This window comes from Temnothorax curvispinosus, unplaced genomic scaffold, assembly GCF_003070985.1.
Source record: "Temnothorax curvispinosus isolate PA1 unplaced genomic scaffold, ASM307098v1 QBEX01016800.1, whole genome shotgun sequence".
Lineage (NCBI taxonomy): Eukaryota > Metazoa > Arthropoda > Insecta > Hymenoptera > Formicidae > Temnothorax > Temnothorax curvispinosus.
In genome coordinates, this window is record NW_020226580.1 from 826,243 (window position 1) to 852,235 (window position 25,993).

Here is a 25,993-nt window from a genome sequence, read left to right on the forward strand (position 1 = left end):
AGAAATTCCATATCCCCGCTTCTCCACCACTTCCGCCCTCACCCATCCGTCGCCCGCCGTTTTTTCGCCGTCGCTCCGGGCTGACATTATGCTAACCAGTCTCCGACCCTCGATATTTCGAGCCGCTCGTCGCTCGCGTTGATCTACGAGCTCTACTCGTCTGCTCTCTTTCTCTCGCCCGTTTTCTCTTACGCTTTCTCTTTGCCACTTGTTAACGCTTACGAGACCAGAAGCTGCATCTCCCGGGACGAAACACCCTCGAACTGTCAAAATGTTACAAACCCGCTGGTCCCGAGGGAACCCGGGCGCGAGGGCTACCGGAACGATGGGAACGAGATTTCGTCCTTCCTCGGCGTGAGTTATCGTCCTCGGAACCGATACCGGCTGATAACCTTTTCTTATCCGGATTACAATCCGCCCGTGTGCCGCATGAATGGGATTTTGGATGAATCGAGTTAGAAACTTCCATCCCGGGAAGAAAGCAGTGGCTAGGGATAAAAGCAAAAGCTGCTTTTACGACGATCGAGAGAATTAATAAGCAAGTTTAAGCAGAAGGTGGCTTGATAAGTGAAGTATTAATTTTAAATTCTATTTACCTTCCGATTTATCCGTCTATAATATAAGATTTAAAGCAAAAATATTAATTATAAACGATTTTTCAATTTCGATTATTCTAAATTTTAAAAATATAATATATTCAATGTAGATTAATATTCGACATCGCGCATTCGTAAATTTTCTGATATTTGTTTTTATTTTTTAGTAATAAACTTGTTTTTTTTTTTTTTTAATAAAGAGAAACATTATAACTTTGATGACGTTCGTACACATCAGTTTTGTTGTGAGTGAGCGCATTCGTGGCATTAGGCAAGGATTACTTTGTATTATCCGTTGCTCAGACGTGTTCCTGTCACACACATGGCATATTTCAGAGTTATTTCGACGACGCGGACGGGAACTCGATACGCGCCGCCGCCGCGCCATTTTGGTATAGAGCGAAATCGGAGCGATCGTCGCCCGTCGACGTCGGTTTATCGAAAATTTATTCGTTCCCACCGACACGTGACTGCCGCCCGCTTTGAAGAGGACCGACAACCGCTAGCGAGCGTCGTCGCGGGCGCTCGCAAATGAAAGTTACTCGATATTGCGTCAATAATGGTTCGACGTGCGCGACAAATGGCGCGTGGCGGGAAACGGCCAAGAAAGGTGGCAGGAGCCGGAGAAAGAATAGCAGACAAACGCTTTTTCATTGGACAGTGGGGCACTCGTAAAAATGTCATTGCACCCGCGGGTAGAATCTATGCAGCAGCTCCGCAATTTTTGGCCGCGCAATACGTCATACACTCGCAGTCGCGTCGCGAACAAGCCGCATTAAAAAGACCAGCGAAAACACGGCGGCGTATGATTTTAGTCCTGCTGTATATTCCATATCGAAGACATTTTTTCATATTATAGGTTTACTTGCACGATGCACTGGGGCGTCGATTTACTCCCGACATTTCGTGATATCGGAGATCTAGGTGTGCGGAGATCCAGTCAAATCCAAGTTGTCAGAACTAACAGCGTTCCCTATAACCCATTACGGCTATTTTTGCGGCACGGGCGTGATAAATATGAAAAAACGGATAAATACCGCAAGACCACTACCAGGTCTGCGAGCGAGCTAACGAATTTATGCGACATGTATTTTTAACTCTTTTTTTAACTCCCACCCGAGCGATGAGAAATGGTCGCCATCGTCTGGTTTTATTCAGATACTAAAAGAATTATGTTAGAATAAAAATTCTGGTTTTCGAAGGTGGAACGTCTATTGGCGAATCTATAGTTGTAACTTTCTATTCCTCATCCCACCCCGAGCAAGAGATATCGCGAAATCCATTATTTGGAATATAAATCTTCTCATTACACGATACGGCGTGAGAACATAATTTTGTTCCGATCCAATATTCGATCAACGTGGAATCTGGCGGTACGCGATTTCGTCAAGATTCCACAAGAACACGGCGAAATTTGCTAAATGCCGGAGAGGAAAATGACGCCTGTAGAAAGGGCCCTTCGTTCCGATTCCAAGTATATAGTAAATGCCGCAGAAGAGCAAGTAGATTGTCGTAGATTCTCGTATCTATACCTCTGCACCGTAGACGTACAGACGTGCGAGCGTGCAAATTTCTGCATCGGGGAACTTTTGCGAACTTCCCACGCTTGTGAGGAACTTGCATCCGAACATTGCGAGTATTTACGTGCTCGCTGTGACTCGCGAGGCATCCTTCCGATGCCTGCAAGACGCCATACGTTCTTAATCTTTGGCTCTTAGCCGCGTGAACTTTTAACGTTGAAAGGAATTCGCCAGAACTCATCAAGCGTTTTACACTAGCAATGGTATTAGAATAGGAAATTATCAAAATTATTAAATTGTTTTCAATATATAGTTTAAAGAGTGCAATTAATTGCAGTAAGTTTATATGGAATCTTTCGGTTTCGTATTTCACTAATTTTGCTTCATATTTGAACCTTGAGATATCTTTCATTATTTAGTATACTTATAATTCCATCTTTATTTATGGCTTATATTAGTATTAGTTCGTTAGGCAACTCTTAACTCTATAATTAATGCGAGTTATTACTTTCCTAACAACGTAATTTTGAAAAGGATTCCCAGTTGGAGGAATTCGGAGCGCTGTGAAAAGAAACTTGCAGGCCCCCGACCGATTCCATCGGCAATCAAACTTTCCCGTAACACAAATCAGATTTCCACGATTCCTCGCACGGCCGGATCACGCGCTTTTTCGAGGGTCTGTGCTCCTTGTTGGCGCCTTCCTGAATATTTATGGCCGTTCGTCGAGAGGGTTCGCTCTCGTTCTCGCGAATCCATCTACGATGAAGATCGTCTTGTCGTCGGTAGAAGCGAGGCGTTCTTTGGCCTTTCTCGTTAATACGACGATAAATCAGGGCAATATTCCAAAAATTACGCGTGTAACGTGCCATGAAATGAACCGATCGCTCGTCAACCGGGTCGCCGCGATTCGGCACAAAAGGCAATAATCGTATTTCATGATCGCCATGGGATTCCTATATTTAAACCATTCTTCTCTTCCTACCTACCACTGCGTCCTCCCTTCTTTTCTAACCGCTGTGAATATTTTATGTCTGCCATTTAGATATATTACACGACAGCGAATGTGTGTGTGATACGTTTATTAAATGAAACGCTGATAGCATATTTTTAAACTGGGGAATGGAAAAATCTTGTTCAAAAATGCAAAAAACAAAATCTACATTGTGTAGAATTATTTTCATGCTTACTTTTGTGATAATATATGTTATTTTTCATTTTTATCTCTCGCGTTTGTAAATTTTCCATGGTTGATGAATATGTGAATCTTGAGTCTACTAGCAGGCGCCAAATGTATCCGTCCGATTCTCAGTTTTATTTGTTTAATATAGTATAACGTTCAACGCGAGATGAGAACCAGACAACCGCTTTTAGTGTATAGCTTCTCATCATGTTCTGCGTAATATGCGTCAGCAGCTATCTACATTATGCTGCACGCAGAATTGCATAGGTCATTTCTCCTCGTGTCTTGTTGACGGACAAGAAGTATGCGTACGTTTAAATTAACATCGCAATAATAATCTTTTCGTAAAAAAACTTAAAAGCTATTTGTGCTTTGATATTTCAGTTACAAAGACCCTGTAATCTGAAATCAATATCGATTTCTTTGCATGTGCATATCTCGCCTGAAAAAGTCCATCGTCTATACAAACGATAGAGAGAAGGAGAGAAAGAACCGACGACGCAAAGTAATATATCGTACCCATGAATGTATAGAAGTGCAAGAATACAGAGAGCAAGTAATGCTTGTCGCAAGATAAATATTATTTATGCGCGATTGCGGACGAATTTACTTCGCCGCTTGCGCACTCTCGTCTTCCTCATGACATTGGATGTTTCGTCAAAAACGTCAGGAATTCCACCCTTCCGCAAAGTAACGAAAGCCGCATCCCTTCGTGGATCACAGGGATGCATTCCTGATGCCTCGGGGGCGAAATGTTTTCTCTCGCAACCGTTCATGTAGAAAGGAAATTATATCGACAGCTCTTACGGAAACTACCGAGACGAGCAATGGGCGCTTTTCTTTTCTTGTCTTTTTTTTTATATTTTTTTTCCACCGCGATCGGCACGGCGCCTCACGAGATTCGACAGCGGCGAGGCAGACGAGGGTGTAGGGCTTGAAACGAGGGTTCACAGGGCGTTCCTGAATTTCAGTACCGATCTTCGAGAGCTCCGTGAAGCTTCAGGAACAACCCGACCGTTCTTTCGCGTGAAATTCTACCGTTAATGCATCTTAAAGCAAACAATGTTCATGTCTGATAAAAAAATTATTTCCACACGTTTTATTCCGATCATCACAGAAATTTGGATCTACCATAACAGATGTCATCATTATGAGTCGCTTTATTTTTATCAGGTACATAAATAATGTTTTTTTACATTAACGATTTCCCACGTTTCTTTTTCTTATGTTATTCTTCTTTTCCTCACAATTTTTCTCGGTATCTCTTTCGCAATACGGTTTCCCGACGTCGAACCTTACGCGTTGCACAGACTATTGTCTACGACAGCCGGTTTGTTACATACACAAACAACGGGGGCAATTCAATCAGAGTTTTGCAGCATCGACCAGCTGAGACATCTGAGTTTCCTTCCACCCCCTAGCGCGCGATCATAACATTCAAAAGCCTGCTGCTCCGATCTTCACGATGCTTCGTATGATTTACGATGCGAGAGTTGTGCACGTACGCCAATGTAAGTTAAACGAGCCTCTCTCGTGGGCGCGATACTTTCACGAAACGCCTACAGCGGAATTGCTGCTGCACGTGCTTGGTAAAAAAAATCGACTCGTCAAGTCTTTCCCGGGAGGAAACGCGCGGAAGTTTGCTTATCCAAGAACGAAGTACGTCGCGAGTTATTGTTGATGGCTCTTTTTATACGAGTATAAATTCTCGTTTACGAGTACACACTTCTCGGAATATAGAATCAAACAACTGATGGTAAATGTGGCAGCCAGTCACATTTTACTCGTTGATAGCATATTAGAATGGAGAAATCATAAGAAACTGCTTATAAGAATTAACATTTTGAAAGATGATGAATAAATTATTTGTGAATAAAACACGCGTTGTGTCAGAACAAGAATATAATCAGGATTATCACATGTATTAATAAAATAATGAAAGTAACAATAAGACTCGCATCGAAATCATCTCGAGATTATTAATAAACAAGATTTTATCTGTTGAAAAATGGGGAATGCAAGATTGTCAATTCAAATCTCGAAAAATAGACGAGTCGGACGAGCGGAGCGAGAAGTACGTAGCGGAAGGTGGAGACGGGTTGATAAGGATTAAAGCAAATGCACTCTTGATTATCTCGCCGGGATGAGGCGAGAGTAGAAGAGGGGCCCGGGCTAAGAAAAACACTGGGAGGATGGAGGTAATGCGAGAGGCTGTTGAATACGCGGTCGGGATTTTTCACGGATCGATTATGGCAATTCAATCAGGAGGGTAGGAGCACGGGCGGAATTTGTCGTTTCGACGTGGGAGAGACGCGATTTATCCGGAAGAGAACCCCGGAGAGAGCGGCGCGACGTCCTCTCGAATGTGCTCTCCATCTATCCCGGCGGGATCCCGGCCGGTGTTTTCTTTTCCGTTTCCGGGCAACCGAACAGAGAAAGGTGCGCGTGACGGAGTCCTGGTGGAACGGGATAGAGCGATGGAGAAGACAGGAGCAGGAGGTGGAGGAAAGGAGGACGCGACCGCGGCGCGGCGGTGCGAACGGGATTGGCGAGTTTGCCGAGCCACCGCGTCGCGCACTTCGGGCACGGGTGCGAAGTAAAAAGAGACGAGAACGGGCTGTTACGTAATTTATGGAGTGGTTACACATAGCTCGTGGCTCGTGTTCTCATCCTCCACTCCACAGGCTCGATCGCGTAACGATTTGCACTCTCTCAAGTGTGTGCGCCGAGAGGAATTATTCAAACATTTGTCGCATCAAGAGTGATATGGAGCACAGCCGCGAAGAGCAAATTTTAAGGGTGATCGAAAGAGTAGAAAAGAGATGTTGTCAAATGAACGATGATCTTTTTCAGATATGTATTTTAAAGGAAAAATTAAGCAACAAGTATTCCAATGTTTGTAATGTAGTAAACAATAAAATTTCTCATAACGTATAAAATACGTAAAATGGACTTTTATCTCAATTTCTCTCTCTCTCTCTCTCTCTCTCTCTCTCTCTCGTGCTTTTTTTTAGGCTTGAGCCTAAAGGATTTTTCTGTAACTCTGTTATTACCCGTCATTTTAAATCTCTGACAAAAATACCGTTCTGCCTCATGCATATATTTAGTTTCAGTCCAGAATTCTAAATCGCACGGTGTCCGAGTATATTATTTTGCCATTCTGTGGATTGCCATAGGAAGACTCGTCCAAAAGCCGAGCGCGTTTGAAGCGAGAGCAATGTAAAATTTATAGATCGTAGATCCAGCGTAAGAGGCTTAACTTTTCGAGCGATAATACTTCACTAGTAATAGGTCGGGAGCCGGATTCACGTAATAATGCGATTACTGATATCGGTTGCAACGGGTAGGGGAGAGCCGAATTTAAACTACAATTATCCCCCCCGCTATGAGATACCATGGAGTGCAACGCGCGTGATAACGTTAGGCACGCTGTGTCGATACTCTCGCGTACAATACTCGGAGAGAAAAAAGGATTTTCTTCGTGGAACGTTCCGCGGATATAAAAGTGTTAGAGATTTTTCACCGGCCGTCCATTAAGGTGTTTACAGAACGACGAAAAGCTTTGTAACTTTCTGCAGGCAGGAAAAGCAGTTAATGAGGATGCAAATTTAATCCGTCCGGAAGAAATTTCATTTGCCGCCAGTCTCGACAAATAATTTGTCGTGGCTCGGTGAATCTTATAACTTTCAACGTCATTGGTGGCTATCAAAACCCTTTCGTACCCTCTTGCGAGAGACGGATCAAGATATCATTGATAAAGCTATGCCTGTCGGTGTAGCAGCAGTATAATCTTCAATTGCAGATGACTAAAGTGTAAAATTTACGTAATCTCAATTGGAGAAGCGAATTTTACAGATATTTTATATCGTTCCATCCTCGAAGAGCTTGTTTGCAAAAGACATATTCATGAACATTGAAATCATGGAAATATAAAATAATCTGTAAGTTGTTACGTAACATTTTATATTGACGAGTGCACGAATAAGAGAAAGATTAAACGTTACTAACGTTCTATTTTATTTCCGATAAAAAGCGGTCTCTCGGATATATCCGCACGGATAGTTTTCCACGGCGATTGTTCGTAAACAGCAATACCACGGCGTATGATAGGCACGTTTGTTTAGCGGTCTTGCTATTATCGCCGCTGTTGGTGTTTACCCTCGAGTTTATTCGTGGTCTTGCCAGGCAGAAAGGTCGATTGTGGTGTGCGCCGGTCTTGCGCTGTTTAATTAATCCGCCACCTACAAAATTCCTCGCGGCCGACCTGCTCGTTTCTCCTGCTACGGGCTCGTAAAACCTCGTCACGTGCGGCTCGTCAAAAGTTTTTAATTCACGCGCCGCGCTGATGATATCGAACCGTGTCGCGGGCGCGAAATATGCGACCTTACTAACGGGGCCGGACGTTTAGAGCGATTCGCGCCATAATTTCCTTGATGAAGCCGAGATACGTGGCGGATTGCCAAGAAGGGCGGGCGTACCTCGCCCTCCCCTGGCCGGTCCCCCGAGGGTGGTCGACGCTCGAGAGTGTCCGTTCGCTCGTAAATAACATCGCGAATTAAGCGTGTAATTTCCACGCGAATTACGAACGAACCCCGCGGGTCACTTCCCCTCCTCCCCTCTTTTGTCAGCTCTATATAGTATATGATACTTTTATTACTGTAAAAGCGCGCGTTGCAAAAAAATTTATGATCGCTCGACGTGCGGCGCGACGAATCGTGAAACGCGTTGCCCACAGCCGAATGACGAATGTTTAATACATCGACATCTCCGCTGGGAAAATCAGTCAATATGGCTAAAATTAGTCATTTCGCGAAAAGCATTTCAAATACAGCCGAACAAATAAATGACCTTTATAAAGCGGAAATATAGATACCACCGCACAATTGGACGAAATAGTAGTCTAAAATAATAAAAATCAAATCTTTTCACATAGTATTTCGGAATGTCGTTAACGTTTGTACTCCTTCGAAACTTCCTTAATCTTTTATTAGTCGCGTGAATCTAAAATACACCTCAGTCCTAGAAATTCACTAAAAATTAACCAAATAAAACTTTTCGATAAAATGCTTATAAGTTGAATTAAATTCGCTGTGCTACTTAATCTAAAAACTCGTATTCGACAGACAGAATTAAAAAACAGTATATGGAGTGTAGGAGACATCTTTCGCGTATAATTATAGTATAGCATTTTTGGTTATTGATAATTGTTCTGAATTTTAGTTGAAAAATCAATTTATCTGAAAAATATTATCAATTTTTATTTAATTGTAAATTATCAAAGAGAATAATGAAAATTGAGATATAACAATGGAGTGTAAAATACATTCCACACGAGTAACACAATAGATTTACAATATGAACTATAGAAATCGATGCAAAGTCATTATATTTTTATGTGCGCAGTTTAATATTCCATTCATATCGGCATTTTGTGCCTCGCTTTTAAGATATTAAATGTCAATGACAACGGTAAATATGGGGATTTCGGCGATATTTCATTGGAGGTTTTGAATACATGTATGAGACCCAGTACGCATCTGTTCCTCCTGATTGATGAAATAGATTGCGCCTTTGTGACACGCACCTGCGTCTACCACATTTGTTCACGTTCTATTTTGGATTTTCCTTAGGCACATATTGCGAAGTATAGAAGATACATTACTTTCAGAATGGGCTTTCCGCTTGCTTCGTAACCTTACGACTGTCAGCTCGCGATAAAATACCGTAGCATTTTCATTTTGCTTGTGTACAGTAATAATGACACATGAAATAATCTGACTTAAAAATTTACACGGATTTATAAAAAATTAATTTTTGTATTCATTAAATGAATGATATAATTGTTTTTCTACTTTTAGTATAAAATATCTCATATTATCGTAAAGTAATTAATCAGTAGTTAAAAGTAGTTAAAAATAATTTTCATTACACCTTTAATTTATTTAAATGTTTAATCGACTAACACTTTCAAATATTATTCTAAATTTTATTTCTAAGTACGTTAGAACAATATACATGTCGTATAAAAAATATATTTTTCTTTCTTCTACGAGATTATACTGCTAAATACCATATATTTCATAAATGTTTAATAATGTGATAATACAAACGCTTTAAATGCAATGTTATTAAATTTTCAGCTGTTTTTTCATGCGCCTATCAACTCTCCTCTGCGGTGAATTTTTATTATTGCGTAATGTTGAGAAAGAGCTTACTCTCGTTGGAAGCTCTCAAGCCACTAATGAGACAGGCTGCTTAATTGTGTCTGCGTTAATTACAGAAATATCTCGCCGGGATCAGTCATGTTTTATTACGCACTCTACATCACATAAAGAACGCGCAGTAATATTTGATATTGTTTTGCTGGTGGTTTTATTCCACAAGGTTTAAAACAAACCAGAACGTATTTGCGACGAAGAAACGTAAGATGCATTGATGCGATTATCTTTTTGGCGTATGACTAATGTCGTTACATGGCTGAAAAAAAGAGGAATTGGAAGACACCTGCATTTTTCTCATCGTTAAAAGTGCTCTCTAAAAGTGGCCGAAAGTTCGGACGTAGATAATTCGTTTGTCAAAGTTTGCTCCATAAACCCTCCCGTTCTTCCCGCCTCTTCTCAGCCTCTCCGAGAAAAGATAGTAAATAATTAACCAAGCATAAAACCCCGAGTTCCGCGAGGCTGCATTCGCCCGATGTAGAAAAAGTGCATAAAATTCCGTACAACGTAATACTACGCGTCAGCCTCGCAGGCAGTCCGTGTTCGTTAAAACGGCACGACGAGCCGCGACCTCGTGGATCTCCTGCAGCCGCTTTTTTCCCTCTGTCGCTGCCATTTATTGCGCGCAACAGCGTTGATAGTGCGCGAAAACAATCCTTTTGAACGGGCCGGCAAAACATTCCGCTTGTCGATGGATGTTACGCGGCTGCGACGAGCCGTGCGCACGCGTTACGCGAATTCGGCATCGTTGGACCCAAATAAAAAACATCCGAAAGCTTTTGCGCGATATTTGCCGGGTACTATAATTGCCTTAAAGGTTTTACACGGTTTGCTCGCGCTGCGTGCGTATTCTGGCCATCCGAGACAGGATTGACAATTTTTAACTGGTTTGATAATTAACTTTGAGGCGTTCTTTTTTCGCGTGGCGTTGCATTTTGTCTATTCGCAGAAATTATTTCCCAGTTCTACTTTATTAGAGGATTAATTCTTTTATTATTTATGATTTGTAATTTAATCGCTCTGAGAGAGCGAGAGAGGAAACAAGAGAGAGAATAAAAAAATTTTTCAACTGCAGATATCGATGTGTGTGTGTGTGTGTATTTGATATTTATTTATTGTTAGTTATATAAAATATAAATATTTATTGATTACACACACACACATACTTTATTTTTAACTTGTTATAAAAAAGCCTAGTTGCATTATTTCTTAGCCTCCTATAAAAAGTATTACTCAACTTAGGAACTTTGAGAACCGCTACTTTAGCGAAGGATAAAACACGTTTTTTACTGTAGCTATCAATTTCAAAAACTATGGTCGTCTGTCCCAAAATTACTCTATTATTTCACTGTGCTTCAAGGGATTGGTTCCGAATGGCGTGATAAAGTCATCTGGTCTCTCTTTTTCTCTCCAAGATCAACTTTCCGAAATCTATTAAAGAAATCGTCGGCCGACACACGTCGCAATCCTCGTAAGTCGTTTCACGCGTCGTTCGTTCGCACCTGCTCGAGCGGAAGCGAAAGAGCAGCGAACGACGTGATTCACTTGATGAACGGACGCGATGCGGCCGGCGCGGGAGCAAAGCGACTGCATCTCGCTGCGATAACCATCCGACGGTTCGTCGCGTCTCCCCCATACTTTCCATTTTTTATGACACTCCACAATCCGACGGAGGCGTCTACCGCAGAGCGCGGGAATGCGAGGAGGGGGGGGGGCGTCCGTCTGTTGAGTCGACCTCGGGGGCGAACGAATGCGCGAGAGGTCGCTGGTATTTCCAATTTCACAGAGCGTGGGTTAACGAGGCCCACGAGGGGTGGAGAGAAGTTAGGGCAACCACCCTGCGTAACTTCCCTACCCACCGCCAAAACTGACGCCGGCGTCGGGCACCAGCGAGCGCTCTCGTTCCCGGTGCACCCCTTTAAACGCGGGCTACCTCGGTGCACCCCGCACGACCGGAGGTTCCGGCACATTACCTTCGCTGATTACCAAGCCCGCCCCGCGGAGTATGTCACCCAGTCACCCTCGAGACACATACCTTCCGGAATACGGCGACCCTTCCGCAGGTATACGGTGTCTGCCGTGTCTGCCGAGGCATCGCCCGAGAAAGTAGAAATGAAAGCAAACTGGCTGGATGCTCGATTGTTTGATGCTTTTGATACATTCCACGTCGCAAACGTGCATTTAATAATATTAATAATATAATATATTTTATTTGCACCGCAGAGAGAGAATGAGAAATCAATAAACGATATAATCATTTAATTAAATTATTTTCAGAAAATATTTTTGTGTTTAAAATATATATACCTACTACAGGATAGCAATATTAAATTACGGACATTTTTGTGTCGCAGGGCAGCACAGAAACTGAATCTGTCGTCGAGCCCGCATCGGAGACGACGTTCCGGCGACGAAAACATCGGACCTGACGAGTTGCCCATTTTTCCCAATGGATACGCCGCGCTGCTTCTCAAGTCACCACCTCCTGCACCACCCGCCCTTCTCAGGAGGATAGGCGTAAAGGAGCTCACCGGGGTCGGCAAGGTAAGCCCTTATCGATATTGCAGCCTCGGGCGCAGGCGACGAAGTTTCAGTCGCTACTTCGGAAAATACCCGACCATGAATTTCTCCAGCCGATCGCTTCCATCACAGCAACGGCGAAATCCATATAGACATTTTTCGTCTTATATTTAACCTTGTGTATGCATATACGGGGTGTCTGACCCGAAACTATGAATCTGAAAGGTGGAGGTAGATTGGATCAAACAATCCATCTTTCAGGTTTACAGTTTTGAATCGGACGCCCTGTACATATTATACACACCTTGTATATAATTACGTTTCTAAATAAAAATTTAGGAGATTCAACATAAAATAAAAGTATGGGATTTATTTTAAATCTAAAATTGTATGCAAATTACAAAGAAAATTTTTTAGAAAAATAGTCCAAAGTTATTTATATAATATTTTAGAAATCTATTCTGAAAGAAGGAATAAGAACATGTTAAACAGAATTGGTTAGCTAAGGTCGCTCGGCAAGCCGAATTAAAAAAAAAAATCCATTTTATTCCGGTTGCAAAATAAGCCGCTTTCGTCCGAATTAATCAATCAAGCACGCGGATGTAGCGTGTACACATCGCATATGGTAATGGCGTCTGCACTTCGATAGGATTTCCGCGTAGTTTAATCGGGACAGAGGAGAGAGCCCGCAGCAGACTTTCGCCTAGCCGTCTGATCCGGAAGCACGGTCGACTTCCGCTCGTTTCGTTTGCGCGGCGCTTACCGTAAATCCGCGGCCGCTCAATTCTACTACGGGGGGAGAAGAACGCGGGACCCCGCAGCTATCCAGCGGAATTTCCGTCTTATGTGCACGCTATCTCTCGGCGTGCGTGTATGTGCGGGGCCAAAACAATCACGGCATGCACGGATAGCGACGCATCTTTGATATACACAAGCGTATACATGCAACGCGCGCGCGTCCGTCAAGCAACGAGAGAATATACGTTGCAGATGCATTTGCATAATGTACGGGAGTAACGTTGGCCAAAAATTTAATCTAGACAGTGCAACAAAAATCTATCTTGCGCTTTTACACGACATACCTACATACTCTTTATTTGTTCATTTGAATATGGTAAATTAACAGTACGAAAAACTAATTTTATATATATATATATATATATATATGCATATATTCTTTCAACATATATATTTTATCAATTTAGTAAAACGAGATGTCGATCGACGGAAGTATTATTATTGAATCGCGTAGATATATAATTATATCGCGATTGAACGTGGACTGCAACTTTAAAGCGTGACACATCTCGTATGTTTTATCCATTAGTTGTCCAGTTTTTAATATTGTGCGATCGTCCGATCGTCCGTTCCTGGACGATGCTGTACACGTTTGGAACCACGCTCGCAGAAAGGTGCGCGCGCGTACAAATCTTCGTGCGGGCGTGCGATTTGAAATGCAGATGAGCGTCTCGCGCTGCTATAAGCCGCCTGAGTGCCGCTGCAACCCCGCGCGCTCCGAAACTACAACCCTTTCGCCGTTTCCATTCTCCGTTCGTCGGTGAGAGAAACAGCGGAAGAGCAGAGAGGGGGCAGGCGTCGAATATCCGGTTTAAACTATCAAACTGGATATCCGCAACGGAACCCTCGGAAGCGGTCCCAAGTTCGCCCAAACGCGCTCGAAACGCGAATAGAGATGGTGAAGATAGAGATTGGGCGGAGCGAATCGGGTTATTCGAGAGCTCTCTCGACTTTCAATCGCGCTTGCAGACTGGTGCTGATATAGCCAGTACTGCGTGTACGTCTCCGGTGTCCCTAGACACTTTATCTGCATGCAAGCTGTCCGTGCAAATCAACATTCATATCTAACAAAGTATTATAGATTCCACAATGAAAGTTACATAAGATATATTTGAGATTTTGAGCAAATATGAGGCGAGAAAATTGAATATTCTTTTTGCAAAACGTATTTTATATATAACATATATGGAACCTGTGAAAGAATAATCCTTTAAGACTCTCGATTACATATTATTTGCTGGTTCACTCGATTGTCGATTTTATTGCACGCGACAAATTATAAAAGGCGACACATGATGGTTTTGTATTAAGTTTGTGCGCGTGGCGAAACAGAACGAGTTTGATCAGTATGTTGATGAAGTCGGACGAAACGAACTGAGAGAGCTTTCCATATAATCTCCAGAGTGTACGGACGCGGTATGCTTAAATATTTGCGCGGTGGATAACGACGAGGATCACGCGACGGCGACAAAGCGATTTGGCCGGTCTGAACGTAACCGCCCGTATCTCCTAGCGCGCGAGAAATATATTCTGCAAGTACGCGAGGAAGAGGACACGATATGATGAACAGGAAATTTCTCCACGGTACTTAATTATGATCGAATTATACGGGACTTATAAGGTCCACGGTTAAACTTTAGGAACATGTTTGCAAATTTGAAATCAGCTTTTCCTTCGCGAAAAACTGAATTAAAATACAAAGAGGTATGTTCTCTATGTAGTGCCTTAAGAATTTTATCAAAAAGTATTAGAATTTATGACCGATTTATTTAAAAAATCGTGAATCTTGGGATCCCTACCTTTTACACTTAATCATTAGAATTCTTGTCAGAATGTATTAGAAATTCTAGAAATTTTTAAGGAAAAATCAAAGCGCTATCAATTGTTAAAATGACAAAATTCTGAAAATAAGATACTTAACGTAAGTAACTTTTTCAGAGTATGATTGCTTTTATAATTTATGTTGGGATTGTTGATCGCCGTGCGATGTTCTGCTCTTCGACAACGACGGACTGATTTTCTTGCAGCCGGGGAGGATCCTGAGGGAGCTTAACACGGTCGAGTCTCAGGAATTCCGGCGAAGCGTGGGCCACGGTGTAGTATTACATGAAAGGGATGCTCGTTATGTTTTGAGACGCGCATCCCCCAGCGGGATAAAAGCTGGCGGCTGCGCCGTCGCATAGCCCGGCGACCCGACAGACGGAATTGTTTTTCGAATTAATTTGTCAGAAATAACGGCTTATTGTTTACTGGCGGGCGAGGCTAATTAAAGTAGAGAAGACGGGCGACTGTGGAAGGATGCGGAGGTAAAGCGCCGGGCGTTTCTTCGGTAGACCGGCCATATTGTTACGCGGCGAACTTCTCCGGGAACTAAGTCGCTCGCTTTTCCATTCCTCTCGTTTCCTCCGTGCGGTATCTTCTGAAAGGAAATATCCTTCAGCGGGAAATAAAGTTTGCCCACAGAAAGCATTGGCGCTAAGCGCGTTTGACTTGCATTAATTAACGAGCTTTTCCGCAATCTGATGTCGATTCCTTGGATTTCGGTTTATTCAACCCCTCGGTTATCTGCCCATTTCTACGACAAATTTGTTACGCGAGTAAATTAAGAAATTCAGCGAATTTGTAGTTCGTGCAAAACTTGTGATATGACTACTATAATTTCTAATGCATTCTCTCTATTGACTGTACAATTTTTGGAATTAAGTCGATTTTCTTTTTGGTAGGTCTCTACACAACACGGTAGATTTATAATTAATATTTATATTCTTTTTACCGAACACATTCTAGATACTCAACGAGTAGCTTGGATACTTCATTATTTCATGAACGTTAAACACAAGCTGGATGCATCTAATTTGCAGTTTCTTCGAGTTATACATGTAATATATACATGTAGCGGCCTCATAAATAGATCCCAACTTATACAGCCGGTAATTACCACTTTCACAATAAGCGGTGGAACCGTACATGCGGGAGCTGCTTCGCGAGGGGTCTGTCGGATATTTAGTGTCCTCGCTGAGGGAAAGAGTGAGAGGGAGAGAGAGAGAGAGATTTGCGAGTTAAAGCATTCGCGCAAAATGGAGGATGCGCACGATGCTTTACCTTAGCTTCGTTCTCGTTTAGAAGACGAGTTGTCTGCAGTTACGAGTGGTCGCTTGCTCGTCCCTAAGCTCGCCTACGTTTGAGCGCGTTTTGCCAGAATGTCAGAGAGACTTTAGAGCCGCCGCAATCCCGTTCCCTTTCTATCTCCGTTTCTGTTTCTGGCGGTACTTTCGGCCCGCTCTGTCCAGATTTCAATTTGAAGCTCAGAGTATCGCGGCGTGTCATTTCAACCAGAGACGAGACAAAGCTGCAATATTATACCAGTTAGTGGCTCGGGTATCTCAACGCGAACATCATGCGGCGAGATACGCGAAGTTACTTCGATCACAATTATTATTCATATGTCGATATTCGATCGACATTACGATACGTCAGACAGGGATGAGCTTTAATACTGTAAAGTGTTATCTATTTTGAAAAGTTGGTAGGAGAAATGATCGGAATTAAATCGGCTTCAGATTGTGAATTTCCATTTCCACTCTTGCGTAAATTATTTCTTGAAGGCATTAAGTTTATATACCCTATGTCATATTTCTTATTTTTATTATTATATTTATTATTATATTTTTATTAGTTTAATTATTAACGTTATTTTTTTTAATTAATATAAATTTTTGCATTGCAATTGTTACAACAAGATGAACTAAATGTTCAAACTAAAATACTAAGGCGAAAGATGTTACTTACAAAACTTCAATTAAATATTCAATTGAATTTCATTTCATAAATGATTCAATATAATCCAGATAATAATTTCATGCGTTATATCATTCACTCATGTTTACCCATTATTATTGGTATAGGAATTATTTGATCACAGTATAGTTGGTAGGTACACAATGAAATCCCGGGATTCATTTCCGCCTTCATTATTTTCACTGGTCGTCCCAAATCGAGATCAAATTTTACTCGTGAGAAAGGAGATATAAAGGGAGATCAGGAAAAGGCCACATGTAGCACGAGCCGGATACATCCGAAGATGCGAGGGTGGCAGATTTATGGGGAAGAATGCGATCCCGTGCGCAATACACAAAGCTATAGAAACCTCCGAGAAATTGTTCTCTTAATTCGAGAGGAACGATAAGGCAGCTAACATATACTCAAACGTTCTAATATTAGAAGAAATACGCGTGTCTCTCATATTTCACGCTAGAAAGATCTTTGATTTACGTAAGTACTTTTATCTTTTCTCCCCCACATATTCGAACTTCATCAAAATGAAATTATCATTTGTGATTTTCTTATTGGAGAGAAAATATAAAAATTATATATATTTTTTATTTACAAAAAGAAGAAATAAAATTTATATTGTTACAAAACTCCAGACAGTTTTTGATTATACATACTTATGCATAATTTAGCAGAATTATATCTCATATGCGATAAACCATTAGTAACAGCACGCGAGGGAGAAATCGTTGCATGTTTCTTGATACTTCGCATAATGAACGGCACACACGAGTCGCTCGCTGATGTCGGTTGTCGATGGAAATGAACATCGCGGAGATCAATTTCGCGTGGGCATTCGCAGCGAGCCTAATAAGCGACGTATTAGGAAATCTCCGCGGAATCTCTTATTTCTATCACGACGCGGACGCACGCGAGGATCGATCGATCGCCGTTATTCTGACGTGCCGCCCCGAAGGCAGTGGCGAAAGGACATGCGCAATTTCGTCCGAGGAGGCTGCTGACCAGAACGCGTCGCGGTCAGCGGTTTGAACCTACGCATTTGCCGAGCTTTATTGAAATGTCCGGTCTTAGGCTTCCCTCTCGCCTCGGTCACATCGTTACGAGCAAGACGAAAGGGAAGTCGCCCGCCCTAGACACCCTTCCTGACCCTAGAATGCCTAATGAGGACCTCTGATTTTACCCGAAGTCCCAACCGGACGTTGCACCCCGAATCCTAGCCAATCGCGCGTGGTATTAAGTACAGAGATCGAGTTTGGAGTTCATTATTGTCGATGGCAGTCCTTGTAGTCACTTTACATGACAACGCTACTCCGGCGAAGATAAAAGATACGCAAATGAAAATTAATCCTTTCAAATTCGAGTTTCTCATTATCAAAAGAAAATTCTGAGAATAACTCCACGTGTGTATAGCTTCAGAGAATTTCTAAGAAAATACTTTTATGCGCCATTTTTATGATTATAATATAATTTCTAAAATATAATTAATTAAAAATTTATTATCATATTTTTCATAAGACTGCTTCGTATCTTTCCGCTTGAACGTGCACTTGGAATGGATTATACTGATGGAGAAAATTAATTTCACAGGCATAGCTTATTACTTATCCTCGTATAATGTAAAAATATTTTGCATTATTCTTTATAGATCCTTTCTTGTGCGACGCTATCCACACCCTTGTTAATTTCGTTTTCCGCACGCTCCTCTAATACGCGGCGTTAACAAGGTTTCGGCGATGGGGTTATTTTAATAATGAATTAATCTAGGAGGCATTATACAGGCGTCAGGAAGAGGCGAAGTAGGGGTGTTTGCGGACAGTCCATAGGGACTACCAGACCACGTGGGCCACGTGGTATCCACAGGATAATTGGAGGTCACTGCGGTTTTAGGGACTCCTCGAGTCCCTCGCGAACTATTCTGGAGGAGCACCTAAATACGGGCCACGCTCGACGCTTTGACTCGCATAATTATCCGGATTTCTGCTTCGATTTGTCGTGCAGTAATTAAGGAATAGCGACTATAGTGATATACTGCGAAAACCGCGGCGTTATCGTCGGGCGATTAAATGTATTTTACGACTACGATGGTAACTCACGAGTTCATATAAGTGGTTGCTCAGATCAAATTAAATTTTAAGACTCCTAGATACTTTATTTAAATTTTTGAAAAAAAATTATTTAATTATAAGGATACATTTTTACGAAGATATATTCAAAATAGTGAATATATTTTAAGATAGTGAAGACAGAGAATAGATTTTTATCTTAATTCATTTTGCATTTATTTCTAAATCAAATATATTAGATAAATTGAGGGATACCGTTGTGTTTCGGAATTATTGAAAATAATATATAACATATTTATTATACTAAAAAAGACTTTTTTTATTTAAAATATCTATTATCTTTGTATTTCGCTTTTAATTTATAAATAGCGTTAAACCGTGTGTTTTTTTTTTTAGATAATCTGGCTATTATATTTGCGGATATATATATCTATTACTAAACGCGACCGTAACACGTAATCTATAAATGTTCTAGAGATGGTACGATTGGTATTTAATTAGCAAAAAGGCTTCGATCGGATAGAAAGAGAAAATCAAATTAGCGGTAGAAGAAAACTGCCAGTAAAGAGAAGGTACGATAAAAACTGTTTCGTTGTTAGCTACCGGTATTATCGATTTGTGCTTTTTTACGAATATCCCCACCACGAAAGAAACTCACCGCGATTAATGTTCTTTTACTCAAGCTATATCCTGTTATTCGTTATTTATGATCCGTCTAATGACTTCATTTAATTAGTAACCTATCAACTGCATACTTTCGATTATACCGAAAGACCGATAACATTGTATTCCTTACTTTTGTATATTTAATATACTGTGCAATGCAAATCGATTTTATTCTTGTTATACATGTAATTATAAAAATTAGCTTATACGCGCGATCCATTTAAATGCCGAGAGAAAAAAATTCTAGAAAGAACGTATCTTCCGAACTAATACTTTTTTTTATATACGTACATAAATCCTTTGTCAATAAGAATATAATTTTACAAATAAAAATGCAATATGTAATGTTTACGTCACTTATGTGACTAAAATTACTATGCAGAATAGGTTGAGACTAAAGCCAGTTTCGCGAATATCGCGCGGGGTCAATAGTCCGTTTCATCAGGAGTCCTTCGTACGTCTTCTCGCCGATATTTAGCGCGCGCAAAATCCACTGGGGCAAATGTTTCAAAATGAATGCCTGTTTAATTCAGCTGCCGAGAAACCCCGCGAGTTCTCCCATGGGAAGTTCACCGCGCTAAATAAACGAAATAATAATTATCGCATGAGCCCGTCTGACTCTGTATCGATGAGGTCAATTCTATTTCACCATGGCAATAAGAGTGAAACATTTATATCTGAAAAATTCTGATATTGTTTCGTGCACCAACTGCAGTAATCGCGATCATTTAGTGGAGACATCAATACATTCTTTTGTGTCAGGATAATATCAGAGGAAGAATCAAAGAAACACACATTCATATTGCAAAATATATGTTGTAGATACGCAATTATTTCCAGCATGGTGTGAGTGTCATACGCTTGCACCGTGTATATGTTAATATTTCGAATGCAAATTATTCGCAATTACAACATATCATTAAACCATTCGTAAACAAGATCACTGTTTAGATTATAGCGATATCATTATTAGTGCGACATGTATTCGTTGAAATGCCTGATTATATTAATTCGGGAAGCCCATGCACGCATTATTATTTTGTTGTCCTTTTCTAACAAACATGACGCGATATGATAACAATAACTAATTCATCAAAAGATGTTAAACATTCACGTGAAATCGTAGTTAAATTACTGGAGGAACTTTGCAGTTGCATAAAGTACATTCGTTCATATATGGCGATTAAATCGTAGCAATCGCTATCGAGGCGCATTTGAAAGCTTATTCGGCGATTTGCTAGAGCGGATCGTTTGCGTTGCGCATCCAGAAAGCGAGATTCCAACCCTCAAGCGCATTAGTTCTTCGGTCCTTGTGTCCGGGATCGACTGCGCCCCACGATGCTCGTTTCCGGGGTCACCGTCATAATTACACGTTTCTAAGCGACTTAACGAGCATCGGTATATACTAAATATACCGTCAGGTACCGTCCCCGCCGTTCCGAGATTAACTTAGGCTAAATGCGTGTGTAAGTTACGTCGCCGAGACCACTTTGCCTAAATAGCGAATCCATTAGTGTCTGTTTAGCGTAAGTTGGCTGAGCGAATTAGTATTTGCGGATGCTTTTGTTTGGCGATAAATACGTGATTCACATCGTTCAGAAAGCTATATATTATGCGATAATTTCACATCATAATAATTTGTACAGAGCTACTTAAATCGCTACCGATGATAAGATATTTTTCGAGCAGTACCGCAAAACAGAAAATTCTCTTCTCAGAAAATCCGCTCATAGAGATAGTGTGGTGATGAAAAATCGCGTGCACATAGTGGAATTATTCCTGACAATGTTATTTGATAGCGAGATAATCGGCGCAGCTCCGAAATGAAAGCAAGGTTTCCGTATTAGATTTCTGCCTTTCTTTCTTCCTTTCCTTCTTTTTCCTCTCGCTTTTATAACGCGTATACGCTTGCATTGCCTGCACTCTCTCACGCCTCACGTGCAATTCGAAAAAGTACCTTTGGCACGAGCGACGAATCGGTCTGCCCACTTTCTGTTTGCACGGCCGATGAATATCTCAGTGTAAACGGGACACGCGGTAGAACGGGAGCGCGCGCCGTTCTCTGGGGGCCCGCACCACCGGGCCATCGAGAAAACGCTGTTTAATTTTGGCGAACACGTTCGCTTCGCATTCGACATTTCCGCTGTTTCACACTGTAGACGATTCGTCTGGGATGAGGGAATCATCGAGAGAAAGAAATCTCTGTGTTAGTTTCACTTGTGCGACGCTAGCACTCGGCATCATTACCATTTTGCGTAAGCAAGGTTAAAATCAGATATCACATATTTATTTTATACAGCCGAATTCAGGATTATTTTCTTTCAATGTTGATCTTGATAAAAATATCTATGAAAAATGCGATACTAATATAAGGGATAATGTCACCATTATCCGAAACCGATTTGATTTTTCTTTGAAATTTTGTTGTTGAACATAAAAATCTGATAAATGGTGTTATTTTTTTCGAACATTTTTCTTTATATTCTTAAATTGATAATGTTAAATTCTTTTGAAACATAAGATTATATATAGACGAAAAAAAAATACGAGTATATACACTGAGAAAAAACTTTCTGTATTTTAGTAAATATTAGTTTGCATACAACTGTGACTCCATTTATTAAAATGAAGAAAATTTTCCTTTTTATTAGTATACGTGAAAAAATATACTGTCACAGTTGTATGCAAACTAATATTTACTAAAATGCAGAAAATTTCTTTCTCAGTGTAGAAATACGTGTTTCACAGTCGCAATTTATTTACATAGCTGCAGCATTTTACTCAAATCCAATACAGAAGTATATTATGAAATAAAATAAATTCTCTTTCTGGCGATTTTCAGCCATAGTGTTGAATGTGATAATATTTATCAATAAGACTCAAAATTGTGTGTGTGAGAACCAAGAAGACATTTGTAACCATCAGAAGGAATATTGGCCGAGACGTAAATTGTCACAAGCGATGTCCGCGGCGGTCCTCAGCCTTTCGATAACCGCAGTCCTCAGGAGAGCTCGTAGGACACCCTCTCTTTCAGTCTCTTCTGAGGACGCGACGGCAGCGGCGACGGCGGGGCGGTAGTGCCGGTTTAATAAATGTCCCTGACGCGTGGTCGGCAAGGGTACAAATCGCCCGGAACCGCAGACACAATGCTTAGTAATGGCGGTCGACGGGTTCGCGCAATGGGTCCCCCTCGACATGGCAGGTTCCCCAGGTTACTATACCTCGCGATGCCCATCCGTTATGTTCCTTGAACACTGCTGCTGCCAGCGTCGATGCGCGCGCGCGCGCACGCGATCACTGCGATTTGATTTCGGCACAAATCGACGGACAAACGACCGTAATTAATCCCGGTCATTGGCCTGCGGCGCGTCCGCCAGATGTTCGACCGGGGTCTATCAGAAACATCATCGTGTTGATACCTTAACACGACGTTGCTTGTAACTTGAGGACATCAATTCGGGTGACTTAACCCGAGATAGCTAATTTGAATTTAGAGATATGAAAATAAGGTGAATTTGAGAAAATTTTCTGTCAAGGAACATCAACGTTTGAAATATATGAACTTTCCTCTAATACCTTTCGTTCCTTTTGATGATTAATATTGAAATATATTAGTTCATAGCTCAGTATTAGAAAATAAGGTTTATGATCGTGGCTCATTTTCTTGAAATTAAATAATGCTATATTAATCACAATTGTGCTAAATATCTATTTATTTGCACGTTAAGAAAAAATATAAAGTAAGGTGTATGAATCAGACTTTTAAATAATGTTTCACTGGAATATTCATAAATTTTTTATATGGTCTCAAATTTTTTGTCGACAGTGTATAAAGACAAATCTCATTCAAAAGTTTTTATTCAATTTTTGTGGATGAGCCTGGCAATCAAAAGCTCAAAATATTGAATAAAATATGTATAAAAATTGTACTTTATATCTTTTTATAATTTTTTGTAATATTTATAATTTTTTTTTCTTTTACGTTAGAACGAAAATTTACTCAATATATTATTTCGCGAATATGACTACAAGCCTTTTTCAAGACCAACGTTATTGATATAAGGTGTCGTTGAATTTTACAACGAATGCTGTATACGCAACTGAGATTCTGAATAAACAATACCGTCGATGTTTATACGAGCTAGCCCATAATCCTTGAAGGATTCATACGTGACTGGTACCTGGCGCTCGCATTCCCTTTGAATCTGTCTCTTTATGGCAGTGCGGAGTCGTATATTGCCTCGGCAAGCCTCAGCAAGAACTTTATTACGGTGTGCCAGTGCTAGCCAGTACTGCGTAAAGATGAACACACGTGAAATATACAAAATCAGTTCCAGGACTAATACGCTTCCTAAGCAGACACGATAAAATCGGGAAAATTGAGTTTCTCTGATCTATTTATAATGTCGGTGATGATCTCGCCAAACGTGTATCAACCGAATAATGGAAATGCGTTTATATAAGTTCCTGTTGCAATATTGCCCTTAGAATTCATTGCGACCCACTGCAACTTCGTTTCCTTCTCTCTCCTTTTCCTTCTCTCGGCTTTTTGAACTCATATTACGTACTGCGAATCTATTGGAGAATAAATTGATTTCAACTTCGACCACGACTTCGTTTATGGACTTACGTTTCTTGTTTCTATGCGGTTTTATACTATTTTATCGTGCACGCGCGCTAGGTAAACGATTATTAATTGAATTAGATATTGAAAGTGTTAAACGAAAAACACAGTTATCGTACCATATCTCTATTTACATTATATTGTCAATTCATAATATTCAATAACGTTGTATAAGTAGGTATATAATTTTCGAGAAATAAACACTTGGCTAAAAGACGTACGCTGAATAAAATTAAATCAGTTCAAAGAGGCTATTAAAACTGAAATAATTGAAAACCAATCTGGAGAATTCTTCGAGTGTATCATATCTGGTTCAAAGAGGACCTGCTGAACTTAGCAGATGCATAAAGTTGGATTAGTTTGAAAATTAATAGTGTTCCGGTGGAAAACCATCCAAATCAAACGAACCCAGCCAAACGTACGAGAAGAACACAGGGCCGCGAGACGGGTGGCGCGCGGGAAGGGTGGCGAGAGCGGGTGAGAGGAACAGTGGAACGGAGGGAAAATTGCGTCGCGAACGAGTAACACGAGTCGTTAGTGGCTAATCCGCCATAGGGGACGAAGGGGACACGTTTCGGACCGTTGGCGGCGTGCACCCCCCCCCCTCCCGGATTGCGCGGGCTCAAGAGTTGCGCGAAAACAAGAGGACGGCTTTTTGGGGCTCGCGAGAGGTGGGTTTAGTTCCGTATAGATGAGTGACGAGAGAAGGGGTGAGGGGAGGGAGGGGATGCATTGAGGGCCCAACCGAGAGGGCACCAACCGGCAGCAGGAGCTTTCTGTTGATTCAAGTGGGCACGTGATAAAAATGACAATGATGAGTTAATGCAATAACTGTGTACCTTCCGACCCTCGTTCGGCTGGTGCCACGCACACACAGCCCGCAGTGTATCGTCGGTGTGCAATCGTGCGTGTAACGCACGCATACACACGACGGCGATGGGACGATCGGACTACGGACGACGACGACGACGACGACGTGTCGGTATAATTTTCGGGGAGAGAAGTTCCTCGACAGGCGCAAGCGATGATAAAGGCGCGGCGGGTTAATTACCGATACGAGATTCAAATTTACGTGACTATCATGCCGTAAGCTGAATTAACGATAGCAGTATCGAAAGTGGAGAAATTGATTTCACGCGACACGTCAGTAAAGTGACGAGTAGATAAAATGGATAAATATATTTAGATCAGCTGTTTTTAATCTTGTCGTCTGATTCGGTATTAATGATATAAGTAGTATTTTTTAATAATGCCGAAATATATTATCTACAAGCTTCTTTAGAGGTGGATCAATTTACGCTTTATTTAGTAAAAATTTATTCGCATTTCTTTTTATAGTATCATTCTTAATCTTTCAATAACAGACATATTGATAATCTTAATTAAAAATTCCACTAAAGTAAAATAATTATTAGTAAGTAAGTAATTTATTTTTGATTATATTTATTTTTCATAAGGCTTGCATTATTACATAATTTTTCAAAATATTCATGTGAAGGTTATATTAGTATTAATATTCTTTGATTCAAAAGTATAACACACGAATCAGATCTCTAAGTCTTCTATCAGATTTATCATAGACGCATCACTGTCGTAAAAATCGACAGAACGATATGTTACACGTAAAATTAATTGATTGGTATACATACATACATATATATTGTATATATAATACATACAATACATATATTTATATATGTACACACGCGCATCCATTTCGCTACTGAATTCAAGCAGACCAGCCTTTGTAGAAGCAGATTGGGGTAGAACGAATGATCGCCATTGCCGATGGAAACCGTATTCCTGGTATTTAGCGACGGCCGTTGCCAATTTACTTCGCGCGCACGATAAACCCAGCTGAACGGGATTAATGCCCGGCAACGGCTGCCCCTGGTCTCGTCTATGTCACTTCGCTAAGGATACCCTCTTCGAGTCACGGGCTCTTCTTCCGTGTTTCTTTCTTGCTGCAATTCTTCACGTCTCAAAACTGTGTGTGTGTGTGTGTGTGTGTGTGTG

At 41.0% G+C, this 25,993-nt stretch overlaps 2 protein-coding genes across 5 annotated transcripts in view; one reads left to right on the forward strand and one right to left on the reverse strand.

Annotated features, from left to right (window-relative positions):
• Positions 1–25,993, forward strand: part of LOC112467009 — a 324,735-nt gene that overhangs the window by 204,814 nt on the left and 93,928 nt on the right. For all 4 annotated transcript variants that reach the window (XR_003042205.1, XM_025035429.1, XM_025035430.1 and 1 more), the window contains exon 6: positions 11,869–12,058. Coding sequence is in view for 3 of the 4 variants with exons in the window: in XM_025035429.1 (XP_024891197.1) it covers positions 11,869–12,058 (190 nt within the window). In the remaining variant the exon portion in view is untranslated. The remainder of the gene's footprint in view (positions 1–11,868; positions 12,059–25,993) is intronic.
• The window catches only part of LOC112467013, a 278,592-nt gene that overhangs the window by 94,956 nt on the left and 157,643 nt on the right, over positions 1–25,993 (reverse strand). The window lies entirely within an intron of this gene.